The sequence below is a fragment of the Erythrolamprus reginae genome, chromosome 1 (assembly GCF_031021105.1).
Source record: "Erythrolamprus reginae isolate rEryReg1 chromosome 1, rEryReg1.hap1, whole genome shotgun sequence".
Lineage (NCBI taxonomy): Eukaryota > Metazoa > Chordata > Lepidosauria > Squamata > Dipsadidae > Erythrolamprus > Erythrolamprus reginae.
The window spans coordinates 167,764,433-167,789,607 of NC_091950.1; the positions used below are offsets into that span (position 1 = coordinate 167,764,433).

General features: G+C 42.6%; 1 protein-coding gene across 1 annotated transcript in view; it reads left to right on the forward strand.

Annotated features, from left to right (window-relative positions):
* The first annotated feature begins 5,481 nt into the window (after positions 1 to 5,481).
* The window catches only part of THSD7B (thrombospondin type 1 domain containing 7B), a 567,237-nt gene continuing 547,543 nt past the window's right edge, over positions 5,482 to 25,175 (forward strand). The window contains exon 1 of the mRNA XM_070731424.1: positions 5,482 to 5,620. Coding sequence (XP_070587525.1) covers positions 5,482 to 5,620 — 139 coding nt within the window. The remainder of the gene's footprint in view (positions 5,621 to 25,175) is intronic.

A 25,175-nucleotide genomic window follows, 5' to 3' on the forward strand; every position in this document is an offset into this window, starting at 1 on the left:
CCCAATTTTGATTCTAATTTCATCATGTGAAAGATTCATGATAGTTATTAAGCAAGAGAAGTCTTCCAACCAAATCCCAGAATTTTCTATCCAATCAATAGTGCAATACAACAGGTGTAATCTGCTGCTATCCAGCGGTGATAAAACTGCAACTGTGGGGTTCCTGGCATTATTTTGCCATCTATCAGTAAAGAAAGAGAGAGAAAGGGAAGCTAGAGCTGAAATTGTCCTGACCTATAGAAAACCTAAATCAACGAGTTTGTATTTAAAATCCTCAGTGTTAAATTAAAGAAATAAACCGAATTAAACTTAACAAATAGCCCCAATAATTTTCCTTAATCAGAACAGCCGCTGAATTTCAAATTGGGCAAAACCTTTACATGGTTTTAAATTCCCATCAATACAAGCTAAAAGCCATTGGTTCTATGATTATCATTAACTATGCTGCTCAAGTATACTAATGAATGAAATCAGATAAAAATGTTATAATTACGCCATACTCTGTAGACTAAATCTGAAGGGTAGAATTATAAATTTATCATGATGGAGACCTTAACATTTAATTACATAGCACTGTACTAAAAACCCGTGCAGATGCATATGTGTATGAAGACAGACCTTGCCTAATGCATCATGGTTTAGATCTGTGATGGTGAACCTATGGCACGGGTTTCACAGGTGGCATGGAGTGCCCTCTCTGTGGGCATGCCAGCCGTCAACCTAGCCGTCAACCTAGGCCAGGCATGTGTGCCTCTCACCGGCCAGCTGGTCTTTGGGTCTCTGCTGCATATGTGTGCGGGTGGCCGGCTGCACACAGGGATTGCACATGCACAGGGATGCTTGCATTACTTTTTGAGCTTTACCTTTGTTGGTACAGCTGGGCGCAACTCTGCCCCAAGACACTGGCCTCTCACTACTGCAGCTGCGAACAGACTGTAGTTGCATCCTCTTGCCATACCCCATGCCCTGTTTTGGCTTCCAGGTTGGTGCAGGAGGCTTTCCAGGCCCAAAATGGGGCATCAGTGAGGGGCGTGGCCACATGCGCGGGGTGCCTGGGACGCCTGAAACAGATTCTACTTTAGACATAGCCATGGGAACTTACTGGGTTACTTTAAGCCTATCACTCTCTCTCAACCTAACATTATACGGTTATTCTGGGGAAAAATTGATGGAGAGATCATGATGCATAGAGCTTTTTGTTCCTGATTGGTAAGTGTGATAAAAAAGTGTATTGGCTCGTGTATGTGTACATATAGGTTTTTTGGTAATATCTTGCTTATGTATAATTAATAAAGCAATTAAAGAGAAAAGGAGGAAAATAAAGCAAAACAATATATTTATCTACCTATTTATCTGTCTATCTACCTACACATGCATACATATATATCTGTTTACAGTCCCCCATATATGAGAAGTATGTTTATGTATGTGTGCAGAAACACACACACACACACACGCACATATATAGTATATATACAGTATATGTGTACAGTGATCTCTTGTTTTTCATGTGGGATGCGTTCCAAGACCACCCGTGAAAAATGAATTTCCGTGAAATAGAAGAAAAATATTTTTTATTTATTTAACGAGTATTTGGACTTTTAAAGCCCACCCTTTGCATCAAACAGTCATTCTATAATGTTTCTCAGCTGGAACTACATATGATATCCTACCATTTTCTTTAATGTAGTACTGTAGAAGAATTTTATGAATTTTTAATGGATTTGAAATTTTCAATGGATTTAATGGATTTAAGCCCCCTTTGAAAACTCGTGAAGTAGTGAATCCGCAAAAGATGAACTGCGAAGTAGCGAGGAATTACTGTATATGTATGTGTTCTTATATTCTTGTATATATGTAAATAAAATTTTATACGGTTATTTCAATAGTAGACTATTGTATCTCACTGTAATTGTTCATGCATAACCTCTCATGATAAGCAATTGAGTAATATGTTGCAAATAACATAGTGATCCCTCGATTATCACGAGGGTTCTGTTCCAAGACCCCTCGCGATAATCGATTTTTCGCGATGTAGGGTTGCGGAAGTAAAAACACCATCTGCGCATGTGCGCCCTTTTTCCATGGCCGCGCATGCGCAGATGGTGGAGTTTGCGTGGGCGGCGGGGAAACCCGGATCTTCGTCTGCTCGCTGCTGCTGCGGCCGCCCAGCAGCTGATCTGCTCGGCGGCAGCAGCGAGGAGCCGAATCGGGCTTTCCCCTTTGCGTGGGCGGCGAGGAAACCCCGATTCGGCTCCTCGCTGCTGCCGCCGAGCAGATCAGATGCTGGGTGGCCGCGGCAGCAGCGAGGAGCCGAATCGGGCTTTCCCCTTTGCGTGGGCGGTGGGGAAACCCCGATCTTCGTCTGCTTGCTGCTGCCCCCGCTCGCCCGCCCGCCCGCCAGAAAGAGGGGGAGAGATAGAGAAAGAGAGAGAAGGAAAGAAAGAGATGAGAGAGGGAGGAAGAGAGTGTGAGAGAGGAAGAAGCAAGATAGAGAAAGAGAGAGAAAGAAAGATGAGAAAGGAAGGAAAAATCGCGATATAGCGTTTCGCGAAGATCGAGATCGCGAAACTCGAGGGATCACTGTATATGCATTCACTAAATAAGCGGGTCTATAATTTTATTTTTTCCAATATTGAGGAACTAGGTTTTTTTCAATACAAAAGCACTATTGTCCAGCCATTTTTCAGGTAATATGTACAGCATGTGGTTCGAAAGATTTGGACATTCAAGTATAGTGAAAGTCAAAGGAGTATATATGAATATTTCTTCATATGTAGAAAGATATCATTAAAATGTATACTTTAATGATATAATGTTCCCATTGCATTGTTATTTATGTGATAATTGTAATAAATAAATAGATAAACTGAATTTTGGTTGGCTGATTCTTTGTCTTATCAAGAACTGCACACTATATAATAACAACGCTGCATTTTATGTTTAGAAATATCATAAAGGTTATTTTTTAAAAGGCAATTGAACTTTGAAAAGTCCATGTACTGTACTTTTGGAAAAAACACCTTTGGGTCAACTATGACCTGAATGATTGAGAATCTCCATAAGCATGTTTAGAAATAGTTTTGCTTTAAATTGAACACAGTCATTAACAATTAATAAGCCTAAATAACAGTAAAAACATATAATTAATCTTTTTGTCTTGCTGATGGTTCAGTAACATTTTTAATAGATAACAAGTTTCCTGTTTAGATAAAATAAGACAAATAGCCAGTAGCAACTATAAAATGTTAAAAATAAACAGATCCTTGCAAAATTAAAACGAAACCCCATGAAATATAAAATATTGGGAAGTTTGACCTGTGTTCATTTTGCTCTTGGAAAAAAAGTTTGGTTTTTTTTTGTTCTCCCTTCACAGCACAATTTTTGACATTCAAGATATGACCATTTGCACTTTACCTTTATGAGAAATCTAAAAAGCTAGTGGTGATTTTTCTTTGACAAAGAAAATGTAAGATTCATCACACAATCAGACAATTCCTTTTTTAAAAAAACAAAGGGAATTAATTTAAGATATAGGTATACATAGGTCAATGCTACTTTGGGAATGGAGACTTATAGTTAGATTGGTAGGGAGACATCAGGAAACAAACATCAGGAAAAAATGAAGTTTATTGTGCTTATGATTTAGATGATTTTTTTCTTTCTTGGTATTGGTGGGCAATCTACAGTGCATTTATGGCCAAAAGAAACATATTCAGGTGTATCTAGATGATGTAGAGTCTTTAAGACCACTTTACACTAGCTGAGAGTAGATCCGGGGGGGGGGGGAGAGAGGGAATGGGAGTACTGTATTCTTTGTTTTATAAATGCAATATGACTATTTTAAGACTTATATTGTACTTTTCAAGGCTGTGCACGATTCCAAAATGATTTGGAAGAAGCACTTTTAGGAGCACAAAAAGTTGCCTGAGAAATTCTGGGAGTTGAAGTCTACATACCTTAAAAGGTGCTGAAAAGTTTAAAAACTCTGCTAAACTATTGTGATTTTTTTTTCTTTCCCAAGCTTCTGCCTGAGAAAGAACCACATTAATTCAATGAACACATTTCTTAAACTATCCTCATCTTTTTCGGGGGCTCATATGGGAGTCTTCACAAAGGTGGTTTGACACAATGCTTGCAGGGCCTCTGAATCTCTTCTCCCTATTGGGTTTAGAAATGCCGGTTGGCTGCTTTAACGGCCGGCAGGAATTGCCCAGGGACCAGGATGAACACGGCGCAGTAAACACCTGCTAGGCATTTGCGATCTCGCAGGGGACTGCGAGATCGCTATTGCCAGGCTGCGCGCACTTGCTCTGCCCATTGTTGCCAGGGGCATGCTGGGCTGTGCCACAGGCATTCTTCCTTTGCCCCCGGCTCCTGAAGAAGCGGACACCCGCCCTCCCTCCCTATCTTGCAGTGTGCCTTGAAGGGGTCTCCCAAGGGGGCCAAATAGGAATTTTTTTGCGGTCTCAGCATTTTAGCGGTGACTGTTTTTTTGCCTATTCCACACTGGGGAGTGAGGATTGGCCTGGTTAGGGGGTGTAGCGCATTTAGTCATAATTTGATAATGGCTTCCCTTTGGCCACTGGGGTTGGCAGGTTAGGGGTGGAAATTGGGCGGTAGTAGCAACTGCATATTCTCCTTTGGGCATCTTTTAAGATGATGGACAGCCCCTCGCTAGGAGCTCATGGTGTCTGCACCGGTCTGGGCGATTGGAGAGGAGCTGCCCTTGGGACTCACCTATCCCAATACACCGGAAGGGGAGGGGACAGTGAGCCCTCCCACACGCCTGGGCATGGCCAGGATCCAGGTGAAGGCGTGGTACCTTCACCTTGTTCAGCAAGGAGCTACGCCCATAAGTTGCCCAGGAAGGTTATTCGTGAATTATTTCCGCCCCAAAATATTTTATGACCCCTGCAGGTCCTGGTTATTTGATGACAATAATTTAAAGTTCATTTAACTTTAATAAAGTGACCCATTTTTAAATCCAGCTCTTGGTCTTCGTGTTCTTATTCCCCAAATGTGCACCAATCTAATAGTTTTCTTCTGTAGCCTATCTCAAAATGCTGGGGTGGTGGTGGTGGTGATACTTGCTATCATTGTTCAGTAATCATGGTGTGAAGGAGCTCTTTCTATCTTGGATCATTCATCCATATCTTGAAATGGAGGCACAGGACCTATCCTGAGCATCACAGGTGATTTTATAAGGACATCTTGACATATATTTTAAAGTGGCTGGAATACTACATTTTTGTTTAGCAACAACTTTTTTATTTGAATTCCTAAGGAGTTTTTCTTTTTTAAAGTAATAAATGGCAGCAAGCGGAGACTAAGCACTTTCCTGTATCTAAATTACACCAAAGCTCTTTCTTTCTAGGATATGTTTTTAAAAAATGAACTGGTGATTCCAATATTAAACAAGCTTTTGTTTCTTTCATTTTTTAGGCATAGTGAAGTGAACTGGATTGATCTTCATGAAGTATGTTTCTGAGGGATAGCTGGTTTTGTGCTCGCTGGGCATGGAAAAACATGAAAAAGGGCTTAATAGTCCTTGCCTTCTTCCTCTTGCACGCTTCTGATTTGGAAGGTAGAACGTCACCTCCCTTTGTCTGGAAAACAGGTAGGGAAAAATGAATTCTTAACTGATGTTTACAGGTTAGACAATTCTGGATTCTTCAATCAATTTCAAGATTGGATATACAGGTGTTTGAAAAGCAAGGTGACATCATTCTCCATGTAGCCAGGAGACACATCAAACATCTGCAGCTTGGCTTTTACTGCATATAGTGATGGATGGAGGAGATTACCCCTCTTGATTTTTCCTGAGTGCTTTCATAGAACAGTTCACAGAATCATAGAGATGGAAGGGACCTTAAAGGTCTTCCAGTCCAAGCAACTGCTCTATGCAAGAACATCTCTGCCAGAGGCCCATCTATCTAGTTTGAAGGCCTCCATTAAAGAAAAATTCACCACTTCAGGTGTCAGCCTTTCCACTGGCCAGTCAAGAAATGACTTATATAGTCAAGTAGTAATTTTTCTTGAAGTTTTAATTTATCGCTCCCTCTGGGGCAATAAAGAGTCAATCCAGTCCTGCTGCTATATGACAGCCATTGGATATTTGGGGACTGCTATATCTCCCCTCCACTCAAGTGATCTCTTCTGTTGTATAGGTATTCCCAGTTCCTTCACTCATTCCTCACAGGATTTAATTTTTTGACTCTTCACCATCTTGGTTGCTTTCCTTTGAACTCACTTCAGTTTGTCACTGTCTTTTGTGCATCGTGATGACTAGAACGAGACTTATATTCCAAGTGGAGTCTGACTAGAATTGAGTAAGAGCAAAACAAGTCCTTCCTTTTACTCAAAGATAGCATTTAACTTTTTAACAGCTGTATCACACTGCTGGTTCATGATTAAGTTATGACTGAGAAGTAAACCCAGATTCCTTTCCTGTTGCCAAGCCAGGTTTACCCTGCCTCATACTTGTGTCGAATAGTTTCTGTGTGTTTTTCCCAGTTAAGTTCCATTTATTCATTTCAGTTGAAGACACTCTAGATTTTTCCGACTCCTTTCTTTCTTCTGAGGTGTTAATTGTCCCTCCCAGCTATGCTTCAGCTTTGATAAATGTCCCTTTATCCAAGTGCTGATTTTTTATTTTTATTTTTAAAACCACTTGTGAAAGACCCAGGGCTCAGGGCAGAGCAATCACAGAGCATGTAAGTAGTGATGGATTCTCTTTTAGGATAAACAGCTACACAAACTGCAAAACTGAAATAGTAGCAGCGTTAGTGTGTAACTAAAACTATGATAGTTACATCCATTTGTGTGTGGAACAAGAAGTTAGATGAGCAAAAAAATCTGGAAGAAAAGAAAATCACGCGTTAATTTGTCAATTTATATTTTGAATGCAGTACAGGCAGGGAGTTGGGAAGAAAGAAAGCCATATACTTAAGCTATCATTTCACAGTTTGGGTTTCAATAGCTAATCAAATGCATTTTTTTATATAAAGGATTTTTGACAAAGGAAATAAAATGTAGTTTTATGACTTCTGGGTTTTTCTTGGTTTTGCTAGGTGTGTAATACAAACGGTATAAGAAGCCAAAAAAATCTTCTAGAAAAGCTTTGGGAAAATAAATGTGTTTATTACATTTTTGTAAAAGAAATAGCTGTTCAAATATTGCTATGTGTTGTTAATTATAGTATTCTGATAAAAAGGGATGTAATAATGGTATATGCACTAATGATAAATTCCTTGTGTGTCCAATCACACTTGGTCAATAAAGTATTCTATTCTGTTCTGTTCTATGTGGATTATTTCCTACAGAGGTTTCTGAGTGCAGGGAAATACATCTTTCTCCTTGGAGGGAGGAGTCGACAGTCAGGATGGGTTGTACTCGCTCGTTAGAGGCGTGTCCGAGTCATAGAAGTGTAAAAAGGCTGGAACCGCCCACAGACCCAGTTTTTCTGACTCGCTTCTAACAGAGACACCTCGTGGCAAGCACAACCTATTTTGTCTGTGACTCCTTATAAATAATCTCATTAGGTTAGTAATTCCAATTTATTCAGTTTAAAATTGGTCTGGAGGAAGCAGTAGGGTGCGGTGACCTCTTGGTACAGCTCTATCTGCTGGGTGGTAGGGCCCCAGGCCTTCCACACACCCCTGGCTCATTTTTTTGTCTCCTTCTGCCGTTAGGGCTGCCTTGGAGCCACTTGCAGGCAAGCCATAAGCCTGGTGAGGGATTCTGACTGGTTACAGTCTGGTCCCCTTTGCCAACGTTTCCTCCCTAGTCAGAACGTGTGAGACCTCAGAGTGACCACTTTCCCCTGGGGCTGGCTACAGTCTTAGTGGTGATTTCATTTTATCTTGATTCCCTACCAGAGAGCTGGTTTCTGACTCCGTGTCAGATTTTCCAGGAAGCTTGGGAGAGAGTAAAAAAAGGCCGATAGCTTGTGATGCAGGAGAAATTGTCTGTTTACTTAATTCCCAGGCCTCAGCTACGAGGCGTTAATTGCTTCTCCTAGTAACTCAGGGAAGTTTTTTCAAGCCCCTGTTGATCCCTTTTTCGGGGGTTTTGTTTGTTTTTTTGGATAAGTGAGCCCTCTTAGAGAGGTTTTTCCTTTCTCTCCCCCCCCTTAATTATCGGCGGGCTCGAATTCAAACAGTCCCAAGCAACTCCAGCTCTTTTGGCGCCATCTGCTGGCTTAATTCTATAACGGTCTCAGTACCTTCCCATATTCTGGAAAAGTTACTCAGACCAGGCTGTAAAGAAGGAGCAAATAGGGGCTAGGTTATTTTCTATATATTTAGATCTTCCTTGCAAGGGACATTTTCAACAATTTTTATTTATTCACCTTTGTTTTATTTGTCCCCTCACAGACCCCTGCAAGGGGACTTTGTCTTACTAACTTTTCCTCTACCTTTTATTCCCTTCTCCCTTTTTCTAGCTGTCTTGCCATGTCAGACCTAGCTAAAGCAGGAGGGAAAAGAACCAAAAAATCTGTCAGGCCTCTACAGGTGGATTCTGATCTCATTTCCCCTATTCCAGAGAACAGGGACCCTACTCCTCAACCTTCGAAAGCAGAGAGGCGTAGGGATCTTACTCTACAACGCCTCCATGAGAAAGCAGCTAGGGCTCTTTCCCCTACTCCCAAAATTCCTAATCAGGCTCCAGCTACTATTACCCCTTCTGGGTCCGCTGGAACTCTGGCTGCCAGTGTTTGGGGCCCAGCTGGTTTGCCAAATCAAAATTTAAATCCAGACACTTCTAGACCCCCTGTTCCTCTTTCTCCTTCGATTCTCATTGTACCTCCAGTTCAACCTGGCCCTTCCTCAGAGGTTCCTCAACAGATACCTCAGGCGACGCCTCCTCCAGAAGCCCACCCTTCCTCTTCAACAACCTTTGATACATCAGCCATCCAGAGGTGGATTGATTCAGCAGTTCAACGCAGCATTGAATTTAAGCTTCGCTCTTTACCCACTACCATTCCTTCTAGACCAGTACCTGCGCCACCAGTGGCCCCTCTTTCCCTTGCTGCCTCTATCCTCAGACCTAACCAAGATTCTTGGTCTGATTCCTCGACTGAGGACTTGGATTCTTACGACAAGGATCCTCCAGAGGGGGGTCATGCCGGTCTGTCTGAGGACGAAGAAGCTTCTCCAGCATTACCTATATCAGCAGCCTTATTCCCAGCAGAGTTATTTTCTACCATTTTGTTGAAGGCTCGTTCAACTGCGGGGCTCACAGCTCCACCCACTCAAGCCCAACCTTCCGCTTCCCAAGTGGAGACCCTGTGGAATCCTTACACGGAGGAGCAAGACATAATACCGGCCCCGCCACTCTTCGTAGAGACTATTACTAAACAATGCCTAAATCCGGCGGCAGGTCCAGCTCCTTCTAATCTAGAGAAGAGATTTTTTAATGTAGCTCCGGAGCTCGCCTCTTGAGCCCAACAAAGCCTGAACAAGATGTTTGCCACCTGTCAACTACTTGCGGACACTACTCTTTATACATCACGGTTTGCAGCCAAAACCATGGCCTCCTCAATAGCGGCCAGGAGGATGACCTGGCTGAAGAAGTGGCAAGTGGATATTAAACACAAGTGGCGTTTTGCTACAGCAGAATACAAGGGTAAGAACCTTTTTGGTGATGTCCTGGAGCCCTTCCTCATCGATTCTAAGGACAAAAAGAAGATCCTACCCTCAAGCCAGAAGAAATCTTCTCAACGTCCATCTCCTTACTATCGTCGACCTTTTCGTCAGACTGATCAATCCTTCTCCTACTACAGAAGCTCAGCTCAACAGAGCTACAAACCTCACAATTTCCAGGACAAGAACTCTAGAGGTAGAGGAACCAAACGGCCCTTTCGCGGATCTGCAGGAAGCCGTCAGGGCCGAAGAGGTAGGTGGTGATATCCCCCACCCCGATCCCCTTTCAGTTCCCATCGGTGGTCGCCTTGCTAAGTTTGCCTCCCATTGGTCTGCTATTTCCTCAGATTCCTGGGTTCTCAATACAGTGGCAAGGGGTTTACATTTGGAGTTTCTTTCCCCTCCCCCCTCTTTCTTCATTGCCTGTTCTATTCCCAAAGATCCCTCTAAGAGGGCTCTAATGGACCAGGCCATACAGCACCTGTTAGACATTCGGGCCATTCAGCCCGTCCCCCCTGAATTTCAGGGCCAAGGTTTTTATTCTATTCTCTTCCTTGTCCCCAAATCCTCGGGGGGCTGGAGACCTATTCTGGATTTGAAACGCCTTAACCTGTATATAAAATATCACAAGTTTAAGATGCACTCTCTTAAAACTATCTTAGCCTGCATCAGAAGGGGAGACTTCATGGCATCTCTGGACCTAACTGAAGCCTACTTACATATCCTCATATCTAAGGAACACCGTAGGTTCCTTCGTTTCTCCTATGCCGGAAGGCATTTTCAGTACCGGGCCCTTCCTTTTGGTCTATCCTCAGCCCCCCGGGTTTTCACCAAGATTTTATCAGTTTTAGCTGCCCTTCTTAGATCTATACCCATTCGTCTTCAATTCTATTTGGATGATATCCTGGTATTAGCGAAGTCCTTTAGCCTAGCTCAGGACCACTTGAAGACCACTGTCGAGGTCCTTACAGCTCACGGTTTTTCTATTAATATTCAGAAAAGCCATCTCACCCCTGCTACCTCCATCCTTCATTTGGGTACAGTTATCAACTCCTCAGTGGGTCTAGTAAGTCTCTCCCCTGAATGGATAAGTAGCATTAGGGGGTTGGCGTCCCTAATCCAGGGCGACCCTTTCCCCACCCTCTCCTCCCTTTCTTCCTTGTTAGGGAAGATGGTTTCCTGTTTTTCCATTGTTCCCTGGGCTAGACTTCACTCTCGAGATCTCCAGTGGTTTTTACTTCCCTTCCAAAAGCTTGGACAGGCCCACTTGGCAAGACGAACCCATCTTCCTCCACTGGTCCAAAGATCCCCGACGTGGTGGAAGTCCGGAGCCATCGAGGACGGTACCCTGTTCCGATCCTCCCCCACCGTAACCATCACCACGGACGCCAGTCTGTCGGGATGGGGAGCTCATTGCGGCCAGCAGCAGGCTCAGGGCCTTTGGGACGCAAGCCAGTCTTCCTGCCCCATCAACTGGCTGGAGTTACACACAGTTTTCCTGGCCCTCAAGAGCTTCAGCCACCTGATTGCCGGACAGGACGTCCTCATCAGGACCGACAATATGGCCACCAAGGCACATATCAACCGTCAAGGGGGCACCAGGTCCAGGACTCTGATGCTAGAGGACAAGAAGATCGGCCTCTGGGCAGAGAGACACTTGTCCTCTCTCCGATCGGAACACATATCGGGGACAGACAACATACAGGCGGATGCCCTCAGCCGGGCAACAGTAAAGCAAACGGAGTGGAAATTAGATCCGAGAGTTTTTCAGCAAATCTCAATGAGGTTCGGCAAACCATTAATAGATCTGTTTGCTTCCCCTCTCAACACCCAACTTCCCCGCTTCTTCTCCCGCTTCCCGTCCCAGGGGGCGGAGAACTACGATGCCCTCCACTGTCCCTGGCCCAGGGGACTACTGTACGCCTTTCCTCCATTACCTATCTTTCCCCAAGTCATCCACAAGATATTGGAGGAGCAAGCGGAGGTAATATTGATAGCTCCCTTATGGCCCAGGCAACCCTGGTTTGCGGACTTAAAAATGTTGTCAGTGGTGGAGCCATGGCAAATACCAGTGAATCCTCAACTGCTCTCCCAGGGGTCCCTCCTACACCCGGACCCAGGTAGGTGCCGCTTGACTGCCTGGCTTTTGAGCGGAGCATCCTGAGGAGTCAGGATTTTGACAACGATGTCATTGATTATATTCATAAGGCTCGCAAACCTTCCACGGAGCGTATTTACTCCTCAACCTGGAAAACCTTTTGCTCCTGGTGTGAGTTCCAAGGATTGTCTTCAATTCGCATTCCCCTCTCAAAGGTCCTTAAATTTCTAAAACACGGCCTAGATAAGGGTCTCTCTCCGAATACCATTAAGCGGCAAACTGCAGCTGTTTCCTCCATCATCGCTTGTGACACCTGGATATCCCTTGCTCATGTTCCTTTGGTGTCCAGATTCCTCAGGGGCGTGGTCCACCGTTTCCCCACTTGGGACCTCCCAAAGGTGTTGTATTCGTTAACAGAGCCTCCTTATGAGCCTCTACAAGAGGCTTCTCTACGATATCTCTCCTTCAAGGTATCTTTCCTAATTGCCATCAAAACGGCCAGACGGATATCCGAGTTAGCAGCATTATCTGTCAGAGAGGACCTATGCCTTTTTCACCAAGACAAAGTAGTCCTCCACCTTGACCCGTCCTTTCTCCCCAAAATCAATTCGATTTTCCACTGGAGTCAGGACATTATTCTACCAACCTTCTGCTCCCGACCTTCTCACCTTTCGGAACGCAGATGGCACACGCTTGACGTGAGGAGAGCTCGTGTTTACTTGAAAAGAACACGGCCCATCAGGCAATCTGAGGCCCTGTTTATTTTTTTCTCCCCTCAAAAGATCGGCCTCAAAGCTTCTTCATCCACCATTGGTCGATGGATCCGTGGGGCCATTGCCAAAGCCTATGACGTGGAGGGCGTCCAGAGGCCTCTAGGTATAACCGCACACTCCACTAGGAGTGCGGCTTCCTCGGCGGCCTGGGCCACTCAATGCCCCCTGGAGGACTTATGCAAGGCGGCTACCTGGACCTCTCTCACTCCTTTTATCCGCCACTATAAGATCGATAAATTTGCCTCAGCACAGGCGGCCTTTGGGCGGAGGGTCCTACAACAAGTAGTGGAAGTTGCCCATCCCTTGGGACAATAACTTTGACATGTCCCATCCTGACTGTCGACTCCTCCCTCCAAGGAGAATGAGCGTTGACTCACCTGATATGCTCTTTCTCTTGGTAGAGGAGTCGACAGTCAGTTCCCTCCCCTTATCTACCTTTTTCTTCTTTCCTTGTTTTTCCCCCTCTTTAATGTAGAGCTGAAGAAGTTTCCTGTATATAGTTCAGGTTTTTTTTCTTGAATTAGTTGAATCTAGGAGTCTGAGTTGTGCTGCCACTCCGAGTCAATGTTTTCAGTTACGTCATCAAAACTGGGTCTGTGGGCGGTTCCAGCCTTTTTATACTTCTATGACTCGGACACCCCTCTAACGAGCGAGTACAACCCATCCTGACTGTCGACTCCTCTACCAAGAGAAAGAGCGTATCAGGTGAGTCAACGCTCATTCTAAAGGATGGAATGGGAAACAAGATAACAATTCAAGCAATTTGAATTATTTCCCTTTATCTATGTGCTTTGTACGTGTTGTCACTAGGGATGTCCTGTGCTTTGAATCTGTAGTGAAAACATGCTTTAGGCACACATCTGCACTTGTCAGCACCTCCTTAAAAAGCTATATTTTTATGGTTGGGTGTTTCCAGGAGAATATGTGTTGGACTTCAGGATGTCTGACGGTGCTGATTTGTGCCCTGTCTTTAATATTTCATAGGTCAGATGTTATTATTTAGCCAACAAAATTAAAAATTGCTTTGCCACATGGAGATTGGTTGAGATTTCACTCTTGATTTAAAGTACACATTTTCAGAATTCCAATTAATAGAAACTTCTTAATATTCTCAAATGTAACGTAAAGATCATAAATGCTCAAAACTGTTACAAAATGAAAGGAAGAAAAAGAAGAAAAGAAACACAACTAATTGAAAATGAAAACGAAACAGTATCTTTCGGGAGTACCTGGTGATTCCAGCCACCTCTGTCTTCATTCTCTTGTATATGGCCATGAGGTAGCCCTGCTGGAGGTCTTTATGCTTCTCAACCACTCTTGAAGGTAAAGTTGGTTAATGTCATGGGCTCTTATCTCCTAATATTCCAAATAATTTTAATAGGAAGATATGTTAAGGTAATACAGTAATACCTCAAGATACGAACTTAATTGGTGCAAGGAGGAGGTTCGTAACACGAAAGGTTCGTAAGACGAAACATTGTTTCCCATAGGAAACAATGTAACGTCAATTAATTCGTGCAACCAAAAAAAAAAACCGCAAAAAAATTGGCAACATCCAGGAAGGCCAATGGAAATTCTCCCATCTGCAGCGTCATCGGTCTCCGGGCAGATTCTCCCTCGGTTTGAATTCACTTCAGAACCCGGAAGTTTGGCAAAAGTTCGGCGTTTGGAGGCTCCTGGGAAGCCGCCCGGCTGTTTTAAAAGGTGACCACCGGGCTGGGGGGCTTCCCAGCAACCTCCTGAACCCCGAACTTTTGCTGAATTTCCGGGTTCGCTGTTCAGGAAGCTGACGTTGCTTCAAGGCTGAGGTCAAAGGAAAATCTGCCCGGAGACCGATGACGCTGCAGATGGGAGAATTTCCATGGGCCAATGGAAATTCTCCCATCTGCAGCGTCATCGGTCTCCGGGCAGACTTCACTTCAGCCTCCTGAACCGTTCGTAACTCGAAAAAAGTTCGTAAGAAGAGGCAATTTTTTTCTGAACCCCGGGTTCGTATCATGAGTTGTTCGTAAGACGAGGGGTTCGTATCTTGAGGTACCACTGTATAAGATATATATTATAAGATACTAGGAAGATAGTAAGAATTCTTTGAATTTTTAGGAGCAGTTTTGGAAAAAATATGCAAGATACCATTTCTAGAATAAGCTAAAAAAGGCAGATTTCCATGTCTATACTGTATTTTTCAGAGTATAAGATGCATCGGAGTATAAGATGCACCTTAGCTTTGGGGAGGAAAATAGGAAAAAGAATCTGCTTAATGGGTATACATCTGGCTAGCGTCCTTAGTCTGGTCAGCTTCAGCACATTATTTTATCCCCCTGGTTAGGGCTTTAAAAAAAACTTATTCAGAGAGTAACAATGAAAGAGCTTGCAAGCCAAGAAGAGCTTGGAACATCATTAGCACCTGGAAAGAAACATTCTGAGCAAGTAGAGCAATGGAAAAAACCCTGCAAAGACTTAGGGTTTGGAAAACATTCTTCGCAGAGAGTAACAATGAAAGAGCTTGCAAGCGGTAAGATCTGGGAACATTGTTAGCAGCTAGTTAGGGCTGGGGGGGGGAGAAAAAAGCTACAGAGTATAAGACATACCCTAATTATCATCCTCCTTTAGGGAGGAAAAAGGTGTGTCTTATACACCGAAAAATACGGTAGTTTGTGAAATTCAAGGGGCTTGGAAATGAGTGTTGTTGTTAATAAAACATGAAGTATTTCTAGGTATGACTTCTACATAGTTATATTGACCTTTGAAGATAAGCCATCAGAAGATTTAAGGATTCTTAAAATGTTTTTAAAAATAATTGATTTTCTTTTCATGGATGGTATATTCAAGACACTTGGAAAGAGCATATCAACAGCTGATTTGAGGATATATAAAATGTCTGGATCAGAATGAAAAAATCTGGTTTGAAAAAGACCAAAATATTATTTAGGATTGGTTTTCTCTTCAATTGCAAAACATCATTGTAGTTAGACCACCATTTCTGCTAGTGTTAACCAAATTGACTAAAAATTGGTCAACATCCCCCCACCCCCAAATGCATGTGGTTGGATATGCTAGTAGCCTTTGGATATTTGTAGTAAAATTCTGGAAGTTAATAAACTATTCATCCTTTGTAGTTTTGAGTAAGGTTCATGTATTAAGGGCAACTAGGGTTATCATACGTGGACTGTGAAAATCTAGATAAATTCTAGATTTCAGCAACTCCTAGCTCTTTTCTGCCATATTTTTCTGCCAGATTTCATAGTCCATATGTGATAGTCCTAGGGAAACAGTAATAATTGATTTACTGAATTACTTTTCTATTGAAGAATTGAAGAATGATATTCAAGGCAGCATATAGTAAGAATGCAATAGCTAGAAACAAAATTAAAAAAAGCAAAATGACAAGCTGAAGACTTGTTTTCATTAGGGAAAAAAAGCCAAGAAAGAATTCTGCTAGATTATAATTAGTTGGAGTTCAAATATTGAGAAAATGTGATTATAGTCACCTCAATTTTTTGATTTGCCTCATTCATTTACTTCAAGTGTCAGACCAAAGCAGTGTTTTCTTCAGAGGTTTTCAATAAGTAGGGTTACTAAAGATAGAAATTAAAAAGGAGAATGCAGCCCTCTAAACAGCATTGCTAATTTGTTTGACCATAAGCAGTCTGTTGCAGGCAGTGGTAGGTTCCTGCTGGTGCGGTCCAATGTGCCACTCCAGTAGTGGCCTCTTGATTGTCCAATTTGGGGCCGACGGCTCTGGTGCTGTCTTTGCTGGTCTGTTTGCGCCACCATTTTTTGGCAATTTTTTGCCTCTCTGAATGCACAGAAGGAAAATCATTTATCTGAGTATGCACAGAAGCAAAATCGCGCTCGGGGATACGTACATATGTGTGTGCAGAACATTGCAATGCGCATACAGCACACTGGTAGGAAGGTAAGAGGAAACTGCTCCTGGTTGCAGGTCTCTGATACTTTTTTAGAATTTGTACAGTTTTCTTGAATTGCAATGAAAAAAAAAAGACTTGTGCATTGGTAGTTAAGTATGTGAAGTCCCAACACTTTTGGTAACATCTTCCAGTTGCATGTCCATTTTAAAAACAAGACTAGATCAGATCTGGCCATTTTACAGCCCCTAGGCCCATTGAGCTCTGTGACTTCCCTGTCTGACTATATGGATTGCTTTTATTTTGTAGGTGACTGCTATTCCTCCCCCCCCCCAATTTACTTATGTTCGTGCATACATGCCTACGCACTTTCACAGCCCCATTGATTTGGCTCCTGGGAAAATCAATTGTCCACCCATACCTTTGATCAGGGATGGCAAACCTTTTTGACAACGAGTACCCAAAAAGGAACATGCGCATGCCAGAGTGTCAGAAATTAAAAGACCAGCTGGCCATTGACTATGTGCACCAGCCAGCTGGTATTTGGGTTTCCAACACTCCTGCATGCATGAAGACCAGCTGGAGCAACTGATGACAGCATGCGTGCCCATAGAGAGGTTCGTCATCATAGTCTAGATAAAGCTTCTATTTTCTGTCTCCAAACGTAAACCAATTGTATTTGTGAGGTTGGCTTGTTTTAGGTTTTGATGGAAAGGATGTGGCTTACCTGGACTTCTTATCAGATCACTAATGTTCTACAAGTATAGCATGGTATATTATTCTTGTAATGACTATACAAAACATTGTTTTTTGTTGATAAGAACTTAATTTAGACTAGTGTAAATAGAAATGTATTGAAATACACATTTTGTACAAATCCATTACTTTCTTTGGGTATATCTAATCATGTTTACACAGATGGACAATTGCCCACTTTCAAATTAAGTTTTGATATCAGTTATGGCTCATGTAGCTTTTTTGGGGGTGGTGGTAATGTATTACTCACTGCTGTCTTATCCAAAAGAGCTTTAAATTACATGTAACAAAAAATTATATCCTTCCTAAAATATTCCAATATATAAAGTCATACCTTGATGTGGTACTTAACTTATCGTTCATTTTCTCCTTCCCACTGAAATTCACATATTTTATATGTGTAGATCAACATAGCCATTGACAAATGATCTCAACCTTTGACAGACACCTCTATCAAACATTTTCCAGCCGAATGTAATTGGGAAACCTGCTGCTGCTAAAGGGCATAAAATAAAGATTTCAATTACCCTGGCTGAAAATACTTAGAATTGCAACTTTTATTTCTGGAGATATTTTGCGTGGTCATCATATTCCTGTGCTTTATCTCCATATTTGTGTTTTAGATGAGTTAATCTTAGTTAAAGGCCAGCAAGAGAATATTTTGGAAGTCTGTGCTGTTTCCTTAAATGAGTTTTTTTTAAATGTCTCAAAGGGAGGTATTTATCTGCATCTTTTAAAGGCTAACCACTTTCCAGCATGTTTCAGGTGATGCACAAAATAATGCAATTAAAAATAAGTGTGGATGCACAGGCTCATGTTTAGCTAGTGAGCATGTTAGCTTTTGCAAAAGACAAGAATTAAAAAAATAAAATAGCATATTTGCATGTGTTAGGACAAATTCTTTTCCATAGATCCCCACAGTTCATTTTCAGTAACGATCTAAAAGCAACTCTGTCTTTTTTCTCTCAGGTTTTACATGGAATATTAATTTGATTGTTTTTAAAAACAGAATGAAAAATAAAAGAACATTAAAGGTCATGCGACTGGTGCTAATAGTTTGCCCTTTCTTTTTGTACTGCAAAAGTCACCCTGATTAAAGCATTTCTGGTCTCATATAGATATTATAGGTATTTTAATGTAGACAAATTTATCACAGTTTTGTTAACAAGAAAGGCCAGGCATGCCATCTATTTAAATGGAACTTTTGTAGATGTTTTCATGCAATTGTTTAAATTCAATATAGCATTGAGAAGATTTGAAACCTTTACAGTTCAATTAGCTTAACAAATTAGTACATTAATTAATACAATTATAATGCCTCATGGTTGTATTTTAAAATCAGAATCTTATGTAGTAGGAAACCAAAACAATCCATCGCTGTCCTTGCTCACTGTGACCAATGCATCTCCCTGAGACCTGGTGATTTTCCCATCTGTTGAATATGACTTACATTTAGCATAATTATTGAGGGAGCTGTCCAATTGGCAGACTAATCTATAAAATGGGCAGTCTGAGTCAGTTGCCTTCTGACTCAGAACAGCTCAGACTTGGATAAGTGTGCTAATTTTAGGGCTAAATTTTCTGTTTCAAGGAGTGACCGCCAGCTGTGAAAACAGTGAAATGCTGGTGTAGGAAAATACTTTTAACTTTCATTGCGAGCTCAGGATCTAGGCTGGTATGAAGGAAGCTTGCTAGACCAGTTTGAATGGGGACTGTGAGCTGAAATACATCTCAAGCTTCTTCCCTTTAAGGCTAAACATAAAACAATCACACAGGCACAAAAGGATGGAGGAACGTTTGATATGTATATGCCATAGAACTTATGAAGAAAAAAAACTTAAGAAGCCATTGTGCAAGAATTCCAGCAACTTCTGGATCAAGTGTGAATTCTATTCATAATCCGGTACACCTTCACCTATTTTAAAATGTCTATTCAATGTAAAGGACTAGAGTTGATTTGTTTTTTGTGGAGAGGAGAAGTATTTGGTAATAGAAAAAGACTGAATTCTCCACCGTGGGTGGAGCCAGAATTTAGGTTGTCTACTCAGAATGAGGACCGAGTCTGTTACTTATTGCCAGAAACACCCTCCTAGGACCCAGCTTCAACTCGGTCCTCCAATTGGACGGATATGACTACCTATTCTCTCCATCCTAAAATTGCAACTTGAAACCTTTAGAGACTATTTGAGTACTGGTCATTGTTGTTGTTAGTACTGTGTGTATAACTAGTTGGGTTTTACAATACAGTGATACCTCGTCTTACAAACTTTTCGAGATACAAACCCGAGGTTTAAGATTTTTTTGCCTCTTCTTACAAACTATTTTCACCTTACAAACCCACCGCCGCATCTGGGATGCCCCGCCTACGGACTTCCGTTGCCAGCAAAGCAATCATTTTTGCACTGCTGGTATTCCCCTGAGGCTCCCCTCCATGGGAAACCCCACCTCCGGACTTCCGTGTTTCTGTGATGCTGCAGGAGAATCCCAGCAGGGGAATTCCAGCAGTGCAAAAACAGGCACTTTGCTGGCAATGGAAGTCTAGACATAGGGTATCCTAGCGAGGGGAGCCTTAGTGAAATCCCAGCATCGCAAAAAAACCAAGGCCTGGAGGTGGGGTTTCGAGGATTTTGGTGTTTTTGCGATGCTGCAATTTCACTGATGCTCCCTTCGCTGGGAAACCCCACCTCCAGACTTCCGTTGCCAGCGAAGCACTCATTTTTGCGATGCTGAGATTCCCCTGCAGCATCACCAAAACACAGAAGTCTGGAGGTGGGGTTTCCCATGGAAGGGAGCCTCACGGGAATCCCAGCAGCGCAAAATCGGGCGCTTCGGCTGGCAAAAGGGGTGAATTTTGGGCTTGCACACATTAATCGCTTTTCCATTGATTCCTATGGGAAACATTGTTTCATCTTACAAACTTTTCACCTTAAGAACCTCGTCCCAGAACCAATTGTTTGTAAGACAAGGTATCACTGTATATAATTTAAGCCAGCAATGTATGGTTTAAAGGAATTAGCACACTACTGGTTTAATAGCTGGTGTTGCAGTCAGCAGTGTCTCTCTCTTTCTCGGAGCCTAGAGTTTTGAGACTCTCTTCCTAGTGGGACCTTCTCTGATATCTCTCTGATTCTATGCTGGTTTGTGTATATGACTATTCCATTGTAAGGACTACTGTGGGTAGTAAAAACTATGAGTTCTAATGTTGGTCTGTATATGTATTGAGTAAGGCTTGAATTTTATTTGTATTGAGAATATTGATTGCTGTATTTGTGAATGACTAGGACTGTTACTGACTATGATATTTGCCTAATGTAAATAATATTTGTACATTTAATGTATGTGATCAGGTTATTTGAAGTACTGCTCATATCTTTGGATGATTAGCTAGATATCTGCTACCTCCGCGTTTTTGTGAATCCTGTGTAACTCTTAGAGTAGCACTGCTTACTCTTTAACACCTAAGAGATTTTTTTTGAACATCATACGTTTTCTTCACAGCTCTGTGATTCAAGCCACTCATCAGTGGAGCTTCAGCTTCTGCCACAACACGATCTCCCACTCCCCATTTGGCATTGATTATCAAGGGTTTGCCCAGGTCTGTCTTTGAGATGGTGTGCTGCCTAATTTTGTGAATTGCTGCAAGGGAGTTGTGCGGGGACTGGTTGGCATTGGAAGTTCCCTGCTGGGTGCTGTTTGCCTGTGCGACAGGGCGCACTGACTGTTATTCTCTTTGTCACAGGGGCGTCACATTGATTATGAGCCATGGCAGGCCTGACTAGTCCCTCCCCCCATGCTACCTTGACCTGAAGGGCTTTTTAACAATTAACGGAATTTTCACTCTGACAGCCTGAGGGATGGCAGGCAGACACTTGAACTCACGCTCGCACAACCTTCCTAAGCAAGTCTCCACCGGCCTCGGATTGCCCAGAGACTAGTGGCCTGAGCCTAATTTTGGCTTGTGTACATTCCTGGACTTCTGAACACAGATAGTCCTTGACTTATAACAATTTGTTCAATGACCATTCGAATCTAAAATGGCTAAAATGACTAATTTTTATACTTGTAACCATTGCAGCATCTTGATGGACATGTAATCAAAATTCAGAAACTTGGCAACTTGGTTCATATTTATGACAGTTGCAGTATCCCAGGGTCATGTCGTTACCTGACAAGCAAAGTCAATGGGGAAGGCAAATTCAGTCAACAATTGTGATATTAACAACTGCAGTGATTCACTTAACAACCTTAGCAAGAAAGGTCATAAAATGGGACAAAATTCACTTAATAAATTTCTTCACTCAACAACAAAAAAATTGGGCTCGATTGCAAGTCAAGGATTACCTGTAATATATTTTCTGAATAGGGAATGGGGAGCTGAGAAGGTTTGAAATATATATAGATCTTTTAAAATAGCTTATCCCTGCTTTTTTTTATATGTAAAATCCTTTACCAGGTTTTTTATTTTTATTTTTTTGCTTGACATGAAAATGGACATAACCTGAAATAGGAAGCTTGCTCTGTGGTTTATTATCACTGAGTGCAGCAATCTTCACAAGCCATGGCATATGGATATTTCCATAAAAGCATATGAGACACAATTATTTTTAAACGGGTCTTTATTGTTTGCTGCGGTAATGATGTTTAAATTTTCCCTATTCTAATTATTCAAGTACATTGGCATACTGTGCTAATATGGCTTTGTGCTTGTTGAACTCTATATTTTCTTCTTCTCTTTGTGTTTGGAAGCCAATATATTGATTAAATTAAGACTATGAATGTGAATAAGAAACAGACTTTTTTTAAACAGGATGATGAATATGCATGCTAATACTTGATTTGCATAGTAGAAAAATTGCCAGAAAACCTTTATACAGTCCTTCCATATTTATAGACTATTAAAACTCTCATGTCTGTCTCATTGTCTGCAATCTTCAGTTTGCTGAATTTGTGCATCACAGGGTACACATGTAGTCCTTGAGTTATAAACATCTCTTTAATGACTATTTGAAGTGACCACAGCACTGAAAAAAGTGACCTATGACCATTTTTCATACTTGTGACCATTACAGCGGTCACCTGAAGGCATTATGGTGTCATGGCAAGAGAAAAGATATAGGTTAGAATCGGTAGAACAGGCAGAGGACTTTTATTCACAAAATTTTGGTAACGAGGATGGGATAGCAGATAGAGAACCAAGAGAACCAAGGGAAGAAGTTTATGAAAATAAGGAGAAGGTAGACAGATAACAGAAGACAGTATGGAAACAGGCTTAAAGAATATAAAGAAACCAGATTACAAAGGGTTACAATATCCAAATACAGAGAGGCATAAAAGAAGGAATAGAAAACCTATAGGTGAATTTAAATGGCTTAAATTCCCTGCAAGAAAGGAAAAGATACTTAGACAAGATAAGAAAGATGAATTTGGATATAATAATCATACAAGAAACACATATAAAACAACAACACAAACATTTATTAAATTATCCCAAACTGGAAAATGTAAAAAAAGAGGTGTAGCTATATACCTCAATTAAAAAAATCACAAACAAATATAGAAACATAGAAACATAGAAGTCTGACGGCAGAAAAAGACCTCCTGGTCCATCTAGTCTGCCCTTATACTATTTTCTGTATTTTATCTTAGGATGGATATATGTTTATCCCAGGCATGTTTAAATTCAGTTACTGTGGATTTATCTACCACGTCTGCTGGAAGTTTGTTCCAAGGATCTACTAATCTTTCAGTAAAATAATACAGTGATCCCTCGATTATTGCGAGGGTTCCGTTCCAAGACCCCTCGCGATAATCGATTTTTCGCGATGTAGGGTTGCGGAAGTAAAAACACCATCTGCGCATGCGCGCCCTTTTTTCCATGGTCGCACATGCGCAGATGGTGGAGTTTGCGTGGGTGGCGGGGAAACCCGGATCTTCGTCTGCTCGCTGCTGCTGCGGCCGCCCAGCAGCTGATCTGCTCGGCGGCAGCAGCGAGGAGCCGAATCGGGCTTTCCCCTTTGCGTGGGCGGCGGGGAAACCCGGATCTTCGTCTGCTCGCTGCTGCTGCAGCCGCCCAGCAGCTGATCTGCTCGGCGGCAGCAGCGAGGAGCCGAATCGGGCTTTCCCCTTTGCGTGGGCGGCGGGGAAACCTGGATCTTCGTCTGCTCGCTGCTGCTGCAGCCGCCCAGCAGCTGATCTGCTCGGCGGCAGCAGCGAGGAGCCGAATCGGGCTTTCCCCTTTGCGTGGGCGGTGGGGAAACCCGGATCTTCGTCTGCTCGCTGCTGCTGCAGCCGCCCAGCAGCTGATCTGCTCGGCGGCAGCAGCGAGGAGCCGAATCGGGCTTTCCCCTTTGCATGGGCGGCGGGGAAACCCGGATCTTCGTCTGCTCGCTGCTGCTGCAGCCGCCCAGCAGCTGATCTGCTCGGCGGCAGCAGCGAGGAGCCGAATCGGGCTTTCCCCTTTGCGTGGGCGGTGGGGAAACCCGGATCTTCGTCTGCTCGCTGCTGCTGCAGCCACCCAGCAGCTGATCTGCTCGGCGGCAGCAGCGAGGAGCCGAATCGGGCTTTCCCCTTTGCATGGGCGGCGGGGAAACCCGGATCTTTGTCTGCTCGCTGCTGCTGCAGCAGCAGCGAGCAGACGAAGATCGGGGTTTCCCCACCGCCCATGCAAAGGGGAAACCCCGGCTCCTCGCTGATGCCCCCGCCCGCCCGCCCACCCGCCCGCCGCCCGCCAGCAAGAGGGGGAGAGATAGAGAAAGAGAGAGAAGGAAAGAAAGAGATGAGAGAGGGAGGAAGAGAGTGTGAGAGAGGAAGAAGCAAGATAGAGAAAGAGAGAGAGAAAGAAAGATGAGAAAGGAAGGAAGAGAGTGACGTCATCGGGTGGGAAAAATCGCGATATAGCGTTTCGCAAAGATCGAGATCGCGAAACTCGAGGGATCACTGTATTTTCTCATGTTGCTCTTGATCTTTCCCCCAACTAACTTCAGATTGTGTCCCCTTGTTCTTGTGTTCACTTTCCTATTAAAAACACTTTCCTCCTGGACCTTATTTAACCCTTTAATATATTTAAATGTTTCGATCATGTCCCCTCTTTTCCTTCTGTCCTCCAGACTAAACAGATTGAGTTCATTAAGTCTTTCCTGATACGTTTTATGCTTAAGACCTTCCACCATTCTTGTAGCCCGTCTTTGGACCCGTCCAATTTTGGCAATATCTTTTTGTAGGTGAGGTCTCCAGAACTGAACACAGTATTCCAAATGTGGTCTCACCAGCATTCTATATAGCGGGATCATAATCTCCCTCTTCCTGCTTGTTATACCTATAGCTATGCAGCCAAGCATCCTACTTGCTTTCCCTACCGCCTGACTGCACTGTTCACCCATTTTGAGACTGTCAGAAATCACTACCCCTAAATCCTTTTCTTCTGAAGTATTTGCTAACACAGGACTGCCAATACAATACTCAGATTGAGGATTCCTTTTCCCCAAGTGCATTATTTTACATTTGGAAACATTAAACTGCAGTTTCCATTGCTTTGACCATTTATCTAGTAAAGCTAAATCATTTACCATATTACAAATGCCTCCAGGAATATCAACCCTATTGCACACTTTAGAGTCATCGGCAAATAGGCAAACCTTCCCTATCAAACCTTCCCCTATGTCACTCACAAACATATTAAAAAGAATAGGACCCAGAACAGACCCTTGTGGCACACCGCTTGTAACCTGACTCTGCTCAGAATACTCGCCGTTACCAATAACTCTGATTGTCTATGCTTCAGCCAGCTGCAAATCCATTGAACTATCCAGGGATTAAGTCCAATCTTCAATAATTTATCTATCAGCTCTTTATGTGGAACCGTATCAAAGGCTTTGCTGAAGTCCAGGTAGGCAATATCCACGGCACCACCTTCATCCAACACACACACACACACACACACACACACACACACACATACACATACACATATATAATATATGAAGACAATGATGGTAGGATAAATATAATGGAAATAATTTTGAATAAAGACAACTTT